This window comes from Oxyura jamaicensis, chromosome 12 (genome assembly GCF_011077185.1).
Source record: "Oxyura jamaicensis isolate SHBP4307 breed ruddy duck chromosome 12, BPBGC_Ojam_1.0, whole genome shotgun sequence".
In the NCBI taxonomy this organism is placed as follows: domain Eukaryota; kingdom Metazoa; phylum Chordata; class Aves; order Anseriformes; family Anatidae; genus Oxyura; species Oxyura jamaicensis.
Genome location: NC_048904.1, coordinates 13,732,783 through 13,747,103, shown reverse-complemented (window position 1 = coordinate 13,747,103; position 14,321 = coordinate 13,732,783). Strand labels below are relative to the sequence as shown.

General features: G+C 34.4%; 1 protein-coding gene across 3 annotated transcripts in view; it reads left to right on the top strand.

Moving 5' to 3' along the window:
- FHIT (fragile histidine triad diadenosine triphosphatase) overlaps positions 1-14,321 on the top strand; it is a 561,152-nt gene that overhangs the window by 23,826 nt on the left and 523,005 nt on the right. The window contains exon 1 of one of the 3 annotated variants that reach the window (XM_035337740.1): positions 10,619-10,758. The exons of 1 other annotated variant lie outside the window; for it this stretch is intronic. In XM_035337740.1, the coding sequence (XP_035193631.1) occupies positions 10,658-10,758 (101 nt within the window). In that variant the 5' untranslated portion in view covers positions 10,619-10,657. Of the gene's footprint in view, positions 1-10,618; positions 10,759-14,321 lie in introns of those variants that run through there. One more of the 3 variants, XM_035337739.1, reaches the window with a different exon arrangement.

The following is a 14,321-nucleotide window of genomic DNA, read 5'->3' as shown; positions in this document are numbered from 1 at the left end:
TAATTCTTCAGTTAAAATCACTTTCCTTTCAAATGTTATCAATTCTTAAGAAAGAAAAACAAACAAACAACCAAAAAAACCACCATGCCCAAAACCAAAAAAAGAAAACTCAAACCAAAACCATTTCAGTTGACAGTCTGTCAGACATGGCTGATTTTCTGGTGAAAGTATCATGTGCAACAGAATTCTTATTTTTTTACATTTAAAATATTCCTGAAGGAATAGCCACTGAAATCAGTGGCTATCAGTGAAATCATCAGCCCAGCAAGGGAATTCTGTTAGGAGTGGAACAGAGGTAGCACATGTCACTGCAGATGTTAGACACCCTTTAAACTAATTCAATTAGGTAGACCGTCAAAAGGTTAATGCAAATCAATTTTCAAAAAGGACATTCTTTATCAAGCACTTCTGAAATTGCAGTTTTGAACTCTCAGTAGAAATTAAATAAGGATTCTAATTTTGTCTCTTATGCTATATGCTGTCAACATAAAAAGCTGACTTAATTCTATGAGAATTCCAATTTATATATAAATTGTAATTTTCATTACTTCTGTGCTGCTTCACCATCATTTCTGCTTATCCATTCTAGCTATGAGTAATGCCATTTTTGTACGGTGACAAATTTTAATATCTAAATAATCTTACTGCTGCAATATAGGAAGTTATAGTATTTCAGTTTAAAAATAGAAAATTACAACCATTTAGATCAAAGTTGCAGTATTTTGTTATCCCTAATAATTCAGTGACAGTGACTGCTCTATAACTGTACTGCAATGCAGCTCTCTAATAAATTATTTCTCATTAAACAGTTTTCTGAAAATCTCCTATTAGCATCTTTAAGCCTACACCACATTTTTGTGTCTCAAACTACTGTCCTCCCCCTCTGTTTTCAAATAAAAGGAGAGTTTGTTGGAATCTATGCTAATTTTCTCAATAGACAGAGCAGCAAAGAAAATAGAAGCTAAACAGTCTGTTCCAGCTGCTCTCCCAGAAGACCCTGTCTGGTAGCTGTCCCTCCCTGCCCAGAGGAGCTACCAGAGGCAAACTGAGCTGTGAGGTTTCAGTGAGGCTGAGTGTTTAGGAGTGGCTTCATTGCTGAGAAACTCCAACTTGGATTCAGTGCTAAAAGGAGAGGATGGCTTTTTGCCATGTCCTTGTTTTGAAATGTCATAGTCTTTTACCTCTCAAATGTTCTGTTTCTAATGGTTAGAACTAGGAAGCTACGGTAGCTAATTGAGTCTTCTTTTTCCTAATCTTAGTGTTCGGTACTCTGCATGAGGGAGTATAAATTCCTACTCTAATTCACACGTGATTTAAAATATAGGTAAACCTGCTTATTTTTATTACCCTAAAACGACATATTTATATTACCACTATTTTACAGCCTATTAATATATTTTATTTAGCTTAAGTCAGGTTTTAGCAACATTTATTTTAGTTAAATATGCCAAATTGTGGCCATGAATTTGTAAAAACAAATCAAGTCTGACTTTCTTTTATTTGGATTTTGGAGGAGATTTTTTTTTTTACCTTTTTACTCTTAAACCAGTAGGTCATGCCAGATTGTTTCAGTGTTTTTTTAGAATACACTTAAATTCCTTCAACATAAAGCAGCATTTCTATCTTAACTTGTTTGTAGTTTTTATTTTCATTTCAGGTTTATTTGCACTTCTTTAAATGAAGCTGCAACTCCATACTAACTGAAGGTAAATACCTTTTGTTTGAAAGATGGGTAAGATAAAAATTCAGGTCTATATCAGATAGTATAGAATACACACTGAAGTTCCATTAAAATTTTTGCACTATTTAGGAGACAGGGTGCAAACAAAATCTCACTTCCATTTTTTCTATTTTATGGGACAAATACATGTGTAAGTAGCCCTTTTTTGTGGGGTAGTGGTTACTCAGACTGATCCCTAAAACCCGACAATGGTACATAGGTACTGCGTCCAGTGCAGCATTCATACTGCAGAATATGTTATGAACTTATGTTCTCAGAATAAACTACTGTGTGGGTATAGGATGTTTATTTGTATTAGAACTGTATTCTAATAAAAGCTTTTCCTGAGTTTTGTAGAATAAATAAGACATACTTGGGTTGTGAAAATGAGATGTTGGTTTGCTTGCGAATGTGACAATTCAGAGCACCCTTGAAGGTTTTTTCCTTGCAATGACAATGTTTTTCAGTGTTATGCTAGGCACAAACAGGTAGAAGGAACAGCGGCAGATAAAGTTGCTATCTTCAGCATTGAGATGAACTAGAGTTAATAATGTATTGCTATACATCAAAAATTTTTTTGAGAATGTTTTCAGAGATATTTTGATGAGTTCAGGGAGGAGTTGGTGGTATCATTAAATAAGTTGGCAACTTCTGTAACTGGCTTTTTGGTATTATAGCTCAAGGGAAAGTCAATAAGCTTTGATTCCCAGAATTAATGTAATTATTTTGATTTTTTTTTTCTGGCTCCTTCTGAGGAAGGCTGCAGTAATATAATATCAGATGGCCAAAAGCAATTCAGAAAGCCAGTGTCCCATAGGATGACGTACAAATGTAGGAAGACTGGGGGTGGAATAAATCATTTCCTCTGATCTTGTTAGCAATGAAATTATTATAGAGAAGCAAATGTACAGGCAGTACTAATGCCAGAATATTCTAAAAGGAAGTGAAAAGTATGAGCTTCTTTGATTACCAAAGTTACTCTTTTTTTTTTTTTTTTTTTTCCCCCTACAGTATATTCCTTATACAGTGTATGAAGCTATTCTCATTGCCATTTGTTTAGGTAACTGTAATAGGCTACTTTAGGTCAGCTCCTACTCTTGCGTTTTTGCTGATTTGGAATAATCAGACATCAATCTTCATCTTTCCCTTCCCTTGAATTGGTGAGAAATTATTTTAAATGCTTTGGTTAGAAAAGTCGCATTGTCTTTCTGACTATTTAAAAGCTGATAGTAGTGTATTTAATTTCATGTTCCCATGAGAAAATAAGGAAGACAAGGTGAGAGGGGTGAATCATGTTTATTTAAATGCCTTTTCGAACAGCATAGGCCAGAGAACTTGCAAATTAGCCCTAAAATGCAAAACTTTGATTAGCTTCCCATGAAGTCACTTTTTCCTCCCTGAGCAAAAGAAATTCAAAATATGATACGCTGAATCTTCAGAATGAAACTTTTACATAGGTAAACAAAATGTATTTTGATGTGCTAGTTGTTTAGAAAAGAAGTGGGAAACCTAACACACAACATCTGTAAATGTATTCTGTCTTGGGGGAGAGGAAATAAAACTTTGTGAAAACAGTGTTCTAGTAGCCTATATATATATATATATTCTTAGCATCATTTTCAGGGTGTAAGGAGTAAAAATTACATCCTGAAAACTGGATTTTAAGGTGTTTTCATACACTCCCCCCCCCCCCCCCCCTTTTTATACTTTCTTCATGGAGATGTACAGATACAGGAAAATAAATGCCTAGGCTTTATCCATAGAATTTTGTGCACAGAACTCTGTATATAGTTCCGTCTTTATGCAGAAAAGAAGAGGTGATATGTTTAGTATACCTAGAGAGATTCTTTGCCAGCTCCAAGCAGAGGATGCTGGAAGGTGTTACTCTTACTGTATCACAAGCATGCTTTCAGATTTTTGTGCTGGTCCCTCTTGAAGTGTGCAGCCTGTCCCATACGGGTGTTTTCTTAACCAGCTGTTTTGATGGTGGTGCTGGAGGAGGTCCCTTGCAGTTCAGAACTGTTCCAGAGCCAGGCAAATTACCTGTCTGCTGTAAACCACCTCTGGCAAGCCCCACTGTTCTGTTCTTCCACCTGAGAGTCACACCATCTGTGGGAAGCTTTTCCTTTCACCACTCAGGCAGGCTTTGACCCAGAAGTCTTTTTTTTCCAGCCCTACTTCTGCCAGCACAAGCTGTAAATTCTAAAAGTGCAGCAGAAGCTGTATTCCAGAAGCATTTTGCCCGAAGTGAGACGTGGAGCCTCTAGAACATCCTGTTGGGGCCAAGTTATTTTCACAGCTTGCTCCAAATATTGTAACTTGAAATCATCACTGGCACCGTTATTTAAGGCTGACCAACTCCATTCTGTTTGAAGTGCCATGTACAGCAGTAAAGCTGACCGGGTGTCATTTAGCAGCTGTGGTCACAGAGATCTGCTTCCCCAGTCACTGGAGTAGCTGGCAATTAGCAACTATCACAGAAGGTTAACTTCTCGGTTAGTCTCACTGCAAGCCTGCCCCGAATATAGTCCTTAATAGCTATTAACTAGGCAAATACAGTTCTGTTTATATTTCTCTAACTTTCATAATCTGGATTTGATGTGCAGTGTTTTCTAGGAAAAGCCTGAAGTCAATTAGAAGTTGTCAGTTACTGTAAGGAATAATGTTCTGAGTGGTTAAATTTAGGGGTAATTTTTTCAGATGTACCCAACTGACTGGAGAACCTAAATCCCAGTTTTGCAAGACGCTTGACTTTGAGTAAGGTTAATGCTTTTTTTTACCTGGTGAATTCAATGAATCTGAATTCCACTGAATTTACTGCTTAGTGGTTTCTCTACAGTCATTCCCTAGGTAAACATTCATAGTTCACACTAATCTAAGATGCTTTTGTTTGATGTACCACCTTGCGCTTACTACACACTGAGACATCCAGAGAATTAGTAGTCTGTGTAATGATTATTCTTAGCTTTATCACAGAGTAACTTCTCCATGAGCTACATGAAGGCTCATCAGTACTCAGAAGCCAGTTTCACAAAGCAATTACAGGTTCTGATGACGCAGCTAAGCATGTTTTATAAATCCTACTATGTGCATTATAAGGTATTTGAGAGCCTGGTATCCTGCATGTTAATTAGATTGTGGGATCTTTAAAACAAGGATAAAGCTCATAGGTCACTCAGGTGCTTTGGAAAATGCTAGTTTGTGATGTTTATGTTGTACAACTGATACCTTCTATCATTTAATAGGTATTTTTTTTACTACATGTAAAACTGAACCTAAATGATTCATTCAGTTCCTAAATACTCCTTCCTTGGGGTTTGCTCTTATTGTTCTTATTGTTCTTATTATTGTTCTCTTTTAGTAAATCTGGTAATCTGAATAGCAGTCTGTTGTCTGGTAAGCGCTGTTTTGTATAGCTGTAAGCACTCTGAAGTGCCGATAGGCCTTGCATAAACCATGATCTGAGTTTTTTAAAATTTTATTTTTTTTTCCCCTCCTTCTGGAGATTTTTGTGATCGTTTCATCACATTGTTCTTAAATTTCATGTCTGTGTGTTTGGTGGTGTCAAGCTGATCCCGTGATTCTCTGCTGCAGAGGTTCAGTCCACTAACTCACAAACGTACCAAGCCAACACGGTAAGAAAACATAGAATTTGTCATAACTAAAGAAAACATGAAAGTTAAAAGAATAGAGGCTCAGTGGAGTCAAAAAATAAAGAAATAAGATTTCCTCACATGTTGGTTTTACTAATTACATGGTTATTATCCTGCTGAAGTCCTCCAGGTAATATAACTGCTTATGTCAAACTTTTTTGTTTTGTCACTGTCTCAGAATGCTTTTTCTTTTTTTCTGAAGACATAACTTCATCTTTCTCAAGCATTTATTTTACACTTTGAAGTAATCTTTAGAGTATATCCTTTGGAAACATATTTTATTGGAGCGTTAACAATGCAGTTGAGGCTTTGAAAAATGTGGGAGCCGTGGGCGCATGAGGCTTGCCAGGTTACAGTTTTCTTTTAGTAGAGAATAATAGGATTTTTTAGTAGTCTTGAGTAGAGACAACTGTCATGAATCTTTACCTTGGCAAAAACAAGGTATTGCACATGGAATAGGCCATAAAAGTGGCATGTAAGTATTATTCTGAATAAAAATAATCATTAATGGTGCTCATTAGCAGATACCAAAGATGGGAAACAGATTCCATACAGAGCTGTCCTGTACGCTTATACTCTGGAAAAAGCAGACATCAGTTGATATATAGGTAATTAATGGATTTAATGAGTTTTTGCATGCTTACTTGAAAATTCACAGGGGAAGTCTGTAGTTACAGTTAATGGTAGCATCGCAGAGGATTATTTTTGCCTAGTGATTTGTATTTTATTCCTAGGTATGTATGTACAGATCATTAAACTCCTATTCATGTTGCAAATATTTGTGTAAGAATTAAGTTCAAAATCCTGAATGACCAAGCAAATTTTATAGTTCGAAGTAATCTTCCACAGGCAGTTGGCTGTATGACTAATAGAATTACGTATGCGTAAAATTGCTTTTACTGTAGAAGCCAAAATGCAGAATAATAGCTTGTCAAACTGTCATTTGCAAGTGAGATCATAGATTTCGTTGTCCAAATTAGGTTGCATTCTCCTTCTTTTGTCAGGTCACATTCTAATAACCATATTGTGCATTAAACCCTGTGATTATCTGAACACTTGACAGATGGTAGGCTGTTAATTTATATGTAAGAGACAGTGATTGCCTGTGCAGTAATGGTATTCAACAAAATATAAAATGTCAAAATCCACTTTTTGTTTTGTTTTTATTTGACTTATTTCTGAAAGGTAATTCTAGCAGAGTAATTTTTTTTTCATAGTTAAACATATGCTTCATTTACTAGTACTAACGGGTTTTGGAGTTTGAAATCCTACGCTTTATACTGAGAGTTGTTTACATGTTGGTCAAGAGTACAAGAAAATTGTAAAGTACAGTGAAAATGACAAATGTTGTTATGTTTATTAATCCAAGAATTTTAATAGTATATTACTTGATTTTAAGAAGTCAGATTAATTTTAGATCACTTAAAAAGTTGTATGGTACTAATCAATTGGATTTATGCTAACATAACTGTTCTAACTTTATACTAGAAGTTTGTTAAATTACTGAAATGAGTAGTTAGTTTCTCCTAACATCATCATTAATGACTTGCTTGAAAAAAAAGCTTGAAAAAAAAAACTTGCTTGAAAGCAGTTGCAGAAAACAATACATCCAGATATCCAGGTACACTCCATGTGTGTGTCGGGGGAGAGGTTAAAGGCTGTAAATTGGTACTAGATGATTTTTATTGAGCATATGAGTTATACAGAGTTATTTGTTTTCTTCCACACTTGGGGGGAGGGAGGGGTAAGGAAAGGAGGTTATCATCAGCATAGTTAATATATATGATATAAGAACTTACTATAAAAAATGGTTCTGAAGGATAATGTTCTTCAGGAAAAGACATATGCACAAAAAATTCAGAAGTGAAATTTCTTGCACTTCTAAGATGAATACTTTTACCTAAATGTTTTAACCTCTTAAACATTATGAAGATATGTTCAGTCATGGATGCTTGTGACATTTTGAAGGAACTGCAGAACAGTGTAGTTTATCATAATCTGTACATTATGTTATAATGATATTTCATGTAAATTTTACCAAAATAGAAAAGAGGATGCTTTTCCATGTATTTGGAAATGTTCCATATGTATGTATGCCAAGTGCATACCACCAAAGAGAAATTTAAACTGAAGTAACAGCATTGTTGCAGCCATTCGGTTTTATGCAGTTTTACCTTTTGATTTATATAGCATGAATTATTTATAAACTGTAACTTTTAAGATGCTAGTGCCATTTCCTATAACAGTGCCATTAAAGTATAATAAAAATATATTAAAATATATGTTACATATAGAAAATATATTTGCTGAGATGAGCTTTGCAATACTAAATAGTAGAGCAAATATCTATCAGGCCTATCTATAAAGCCAAGCTGCTGCTTAGTATTTAAGAACATATACTCCTTATAGTACCGCTCCTTCTTGTAGTAAAGCTGTATCTGCTTTGGTAATTTATTTATTAATCCTCTATTATGGTCTTAGTGATTGGGCCTAACGGTATTGGCACAAAGAATTAGAAGAATTTCCTAATGCTTTTGTGGCCTCAATTATTTAGTCTCAGGCTTTCTGTTACAGCAGCTGAAACATAAGCAGTAAAACACTTGCTAGAAGACATCACAAAAATGGTTGAAAGTGTTCCCGAATGAGAATACACACATTCAACAGCAGATTTAAAATACCTTAAAGAAAATTTGCTGAAAAGCACTAGGAAAAAAAAATCAGCGTATTCTGTAGTGTAAAGTGTAACTGTATGAAATGTATTAGCTAGAGCCTTACACTGAAAATGTGATATTAGCAATGTTTGTTAAATATTCCTATTTTTACCAGAAGTGTTGCATCTGTGGTTTTTATACCTATTTTCTGCAAGATTGAAGACCTTCAAGAGCTTTATTTAAACCATAGCACAGCAGTTGTAACATTTTATTGGAGCGTTGTTGCTCTTAATTTGGTTAACAAATTTGTCCACATACATGTGGCAAAGTATTGCAATGAGCAATATTATTGTTGTCATTGAAACTTTTCGTGGATGGAATTATTATAAGACTTAAATTGTCAGCAGAGACTAAATCATGAAGTTCCCATAGAGTCTCCTTTTGGAAAGAAAAAAAAAGTTTTTTTTTTCTTTTTTTTTTTTTTTCTTTTTTTTTTTTTTTCAAATTAAATACTGAATCATTATAGGTGTTCTCTTCCTTAGGTGAAGCCATCTTCCATTAAATTAGCTCTGGTAAGGATGTCAAATTAAGTATTAAAGATGCATTGAATGATCCACATGCAATATTTTTATTAGCAACTCTGTTCGGGGGAAAAAAAAGGCATACTGCATTATAGACATTTTTCCAGGCCTTAACTATGCTGGAGATTGTGAAGGCTCAGCAGAACACTGAAGTTGTTGAGATGTAAACTGTTATGCAGCAGCAGCTTGTTGTTATGCAATAAAGGAGGTAAAGATCATTGTACTTACTGGGATTATGAAAAGAAACAAACCAAATTGAAAGTAAGTGCAGGCATTAATGACTTCAGAAGTACAAGAGCATGTTTCTATTAAAGGGAGCAAGCAGCCTAAATGGAATGATGTCCATTTTTTTTTTTTTTTTTTTTGGGGGGGGGGGGGGGGCTAGAGTTGAAGAAAAACCTTGGAACTTCCTTTTAGTGTTTTGCATAATTTTTCATGATATAAAATCAATCTCCATCTGAGATACCTTACTGCTGAAAGTTCAAGCATGCTGCCAAGAATGAGCCAACCATGATCATTGGAAGAAAAAATGCTGGTCCTGGTAACAGTTGCTGGATTGTCCAAGATCCCCATTCTTTCTGAGTGACTTTGGTAACCTCTTGTGGTTACTGCCAGTTATCTCATCCATTCAGGTTTTATCTGTAACCTCATTTTTCTTGGTATGAACTGCATACTGCAGTATGCTCAATGTACTATTTACTTGGCTATGTCTAAAATCCCTAGAGAGCTTTGACAACTTTCCTTTTTTTTTTTTTTTGCCATAAAAATTATGAGTAAAAGTCAGTAAATAGTAGAGAGTTCAAATGACATTGATATTAATCAAGACGGTACCTTCATTTGTTGCACTTAGTGAATTAGGTAAAAGTGAGTTTTTTTTTTTTTTTTTTTTTTTTTTAAACCTGTAAGATTTTGGTGTTTTTAAAATAGTGCTAAACTTCTTGAAGATGGAACAACAGTACAGCTGAAAATAGGGAGCAATGCTGTTACAGATAGAGCAGCTCCAGAGGATCTGGCCTGTCTCTGCTGCTATGTGTACTAGAACTAAGTCACACACTGCAGCAGCTTTTCCCCTCCTCTCACTGTGAAGGGAGCCAAGGCCAATTACTCGACTCACCTGCTAACATTATGTGCTTAGAAAGAGGAGAAAATGTTAGTTGGAAGATGAGACATGACAGATGAGACTACCAGAACAGCCAAATAGCAAACAAGATAAGAACAACGATAAGAAATGTGTAATTACTGGTTTTTACCAAGACCCTGTAGTAAAGAGGCAACAGCATAGGGAAGAAAAGCTTTTCTCATTTGAACTAGAAATAAAGGGAGAAGAAAGCAAGAAAAAACACAAGATCCTTAGAAAACAAAAATTCTCATATTATGGGGTGTGCAGGGATATACCCAGCTCTGTTTAAAGCAAAAAAAACCCCATACCATAACAGGTACAGTTCAGTACTAGCGAAAGCCCAATTTATTTTATCTCCACTCTTCAAGAAGATTTAGAAAATGTCATTGTTAGTCATTCTATCATAAAGCTCAGACAATTTCCCCTCTCTATAATGAATTTATAGATTAGTTTACAAAAACATTAAGTGTAGGTATATAAAAGTTTACCATTTTGCATTTAAAGAAGGCTACAGCTCCAGTCTTGCAAAGATTTATGTAAATACTTAACTTGATACAGGTGAAGTATTCCATGGTGAAGGCCGTTCTGCAGAGGTGGTAACAGCTGGTATAAGGCAACAATTGGAAGCACATAGTTGTTATAGTATTTAGAAAGGATTTTCGTTTGTGTTTAGCATCAGTTTTAGGCATGAAATACATTCTTATAAACTCAAAATAGCTCCTAAGTTTTTCGATGTGATGCCAAACCAGAGGAATAAACATTTTTTCTTCATTTTTGCTTTTGAGATTTGTCACTGATATGCCTGATTCTTATCAGCCAACAATAAACATAAATAGGAATCAGATGTTTCTCAGTACTTATTTTCATTATTTAGTTCTTGCTCCATGGTTTTTCCCTTTAGTTCTCAGCACATCACTCAAGTGCTTGTGGGAATGCACATCAGAGAAGTGAGGAAGGATGATGAAAAAGGGAACAAAAACCCCTTTTGCCAAAGCTTTTTTTTTTTTTTTTTTCTTCTCTATGCTAAATTCAGGTACTAAAATATTCTCCCTTTTATATTATGGTTTTCAGTAAGAAATCATGTTCAAAGGAAGCTAGAGAAATATCTTCTAAATATGTCTGTTCATAAAAGTCCTATTTTCAAGAGCCATTTGAGCAATCGTATCTTTGGAGAAGGTTCTCGTTCTGCCCTTAAGTTATAGGACTAGCTACGTTGTTTTCGCTAGTCCTTTTTAATCAATAAAGAATTTCGGTTTTCCTCCAAAGTTTTCAATTGTGTAGATCTGTTTTTGAGTAAATTTTTATTTTACATCCTGCCACAAAATCACTTGAGTCTTCTATAGAAGAACCACAGCAAATTTGAGTATTAATAAAACAAATCCTTATATTATATGTGAAGATTTTGAAGAAAAGAATTCTTAAGCTATTGATGCTCCACTGGCATGTGTTACAAAATAAGATTAACTAAAAAAAAGATTAAAAATAATTCAGAGCCAGCATTAATCAATAGTCTCTTCTGATGCTTGCTCCCTTGGTATTGGCTTTTCCAAGCCAGATGAGCTATGCAACGACTTTGTTTCAGTAAATGTTTCTGGCCTGTCTCTGCTGCCTTCAAATGGCACAAAAGGGAGTGCTTAAATTGTAGTTTTATTCGAGACATTCTTTAATGTCTCAAATTTAGTTCTTTGTTCGACAGCAAGTCAAGTGAGATTTTTAGGACCAAACTTGGATTCCTAGAGGTTTTTAAAGTGAGTTGATGCCTGTTTTGTAAAATGATTTCTGTTTACAGAAACTGCCTATGAGCTTTGGTGTTTGAGTTTAACTGGGCCCAGATTTCAAGCACGTCCTAGCTTTATGTATTCACAATGTGAGCATTGTATTGTATCAAGTTCTGTATACCTGAGAATGTCAGAAAATTGAGAGGTTTTTTTTGTTTTGTTTTGTTTTTAAAAAGTGTTGTATTGTTCAGTGTTTTACCTGATAGTGTTGAAAGACAGTAGTCTGCTCAGACAGACCAGCTATCCCCGACGAATAGTGGCAAACGGCAAAGCATCTCTTCTGTCATCACTGAAGTTGTTGGTCCAAAGCAAAGATAAAACTTCTCCAAACTTTAAATTGAACAAGTGATATTAGATAGTGATTCTTTTGATTGGTGGGAAATACTTTGATCTGTCATAACTTTTTTTTTTTTTTTTTTAATGCAAGTCTAAATTTTGTAACTTCTTTATGCAAAGAATGGATTACAGATGACAGAATCCACTAAGTATTTATTCTGATAAAAGAAAATTGTTTTCATTAAAATCTGTTGGGACTAAATTTTACTTGAAGTTGTGGTACAATAAATTTTGAAGACATATGTAAATGAACTCATTAGTGCACAGTCATATTGAACTCCTATTTTGGACCTGGGATAATTTGAAATTTTCAAAGCACAAAATGCCGTTGCTGATACTTTTTTTTTTTTTTAATGTAATTTTTCTTTAAATGTGATATTATTTCTGTTTCTTATTTAAATATTACTTTTATAGAAAGGAACATAAGGAAGATTTTATTTTATTTTTTTCTAAGTAAGGCTAGGGCAGAGAGAAGAGCATTCTATATTGACATGCATAGGATGGGAAGTATATGCCCCAGGAGCTGGTACCATAGAATTTTTTGACTGAACCCAAGGGAACTACTTGGGTATCTGTAGTAAGGTAACCTGTGCATTAGTATTTGCAGAATTGGTGGCTAAGTGGCAAATATGATATTTTGTGTGATGCACTGTTGTAATAAATTTGCTCATAGTATATCTGAGCTCCTTACCTTCATTTTAGGTGTTATTTTTTGGTTGCTGCTTCTACAATAAAATCTCAGGATACTTGGAAATCTGTACTTGGCATATAATATATGAAGTTCATTTTGTTCATTTGTAATTATTTCATGGATATGGTTTTAGAGAAATGGTAGCACAGAAATAGCAGTACTTGCTTTTACTATTACTCTGCTGTATTATTATTATTATTATTTCAAAGTCAAACTTGGGGGAAGAACATGTCTGAGTAGCTCAGGATGTAAAACTGCATACAAATGTTATCCATAACCTAGCTATTCTATAGGAACTTAGCTAGTTTATAGGAACTTGCAAGTTCTTGCAACTATAGGATATTGAATTGACTTGTACAATATTAATGTTCTGGATTAGATATCCAGTAAAAGAATGAATGTTTTCTACAAGTGTTTCTTTAATGTTTTAAGATATCAATACAAATGGGACTGTATCTTCCAGCTTTTTAATTTTTAATTTTTTTATTTTTTACTTTTAATTGTTCAGCTGTATTCATCCGCTTTAGAAATGCATGTGTGAGATACTGAGATAGTCATCAGCTGTGGTTTGATAGGATTAAATGTATGTAATCACAGCTAGCAGGAAGCTTTGCTCTCTTCTATATACAAAATTAGTGTGCAGGGGTTTGAACTAAGCTTGGAGCTGGCTTGTACCTAGGTTTTTTATTTTTGTTGATCTACCCCTGGCTATTTTTGCTATTTTGTTGTTGGCACTTACAGGGATTACTTTAAGGAAACAATGGAGAGGGGGACTGCAATTGTGACTAGTGTTATGAACACATTCTGATTTAATACCAGAAAATAAAAATGTACAAGTGGAAAACAAATTCAGGATCTGAAATTACTGTAAGTATGCCAAATCTGTAAAAATTGAGGCCTTTATTTGTTACTTACCATATCATTGCATAGGCAAATGTATCTAGAGTTACAATTTACAATTGCTATAGGTGTATTGGATACAGGAAACTTTTTTTTCCATGTTTTTCTGAAACTTCAGTTTACTGAATGCATTCTAACTTCTAGAATCTCTCTGGCAGTTTGAATGCAGCTACTGGAATTGAAGTCTTGGAATTACTGCCTTTTTTCGTTTAAAAAAAAAATGAAGTAAAGAAAGAGTTGAAGTATGTAGTGCGATCTGTCTCATTAAACTTGATCTGCATCGTTTGCAAGAGATTTTGAGTTTTCTGGCATACCAGTGATATTTTAACCCTGCAAAGATTTATGTAAGAACCATTTGCCAGGGATGTTGGTAAACTAGCAATTTCTACCTTGCATCCTTTGAACTTCTTTTACTTCAATATCTTTTATTTAAATTGCTTGTTAGATTTACAATGTTATCTGGAAGTACAGTAGCGTGATACAAATGAAGAGGGCCAGTCTGGATACTTCATCTGTTTTTAGGGTATGTAGGCTTAGATTTATAAAGGAGAAAAGAGAAACCTTTCGGGCAAGTAATATCTGAAATGGCTTGAAATGTCAAACAAGAATCAAGCTTTCTTCAGCAACACAGAATTGAACCACAACCAGGAACGGAATTCAGTGATCATGTTTCATGTAACCTTGACATAGAGGCCAAATCCATCTATTTCTATGCTGTTTAATATGTGGTAATAGACATTTTAGGTTATTAATTTACTAAAATATAAATGAAATGAAGAGTACAGTGATTAAAAAAAAGATAGCTGAAATGAAGTTCTGGAAATAGAAATAGATGTGCTTTTTGAGATGAAACATTCACATAAATTTTTGGATCTCCCTCTTTGGCTTGAT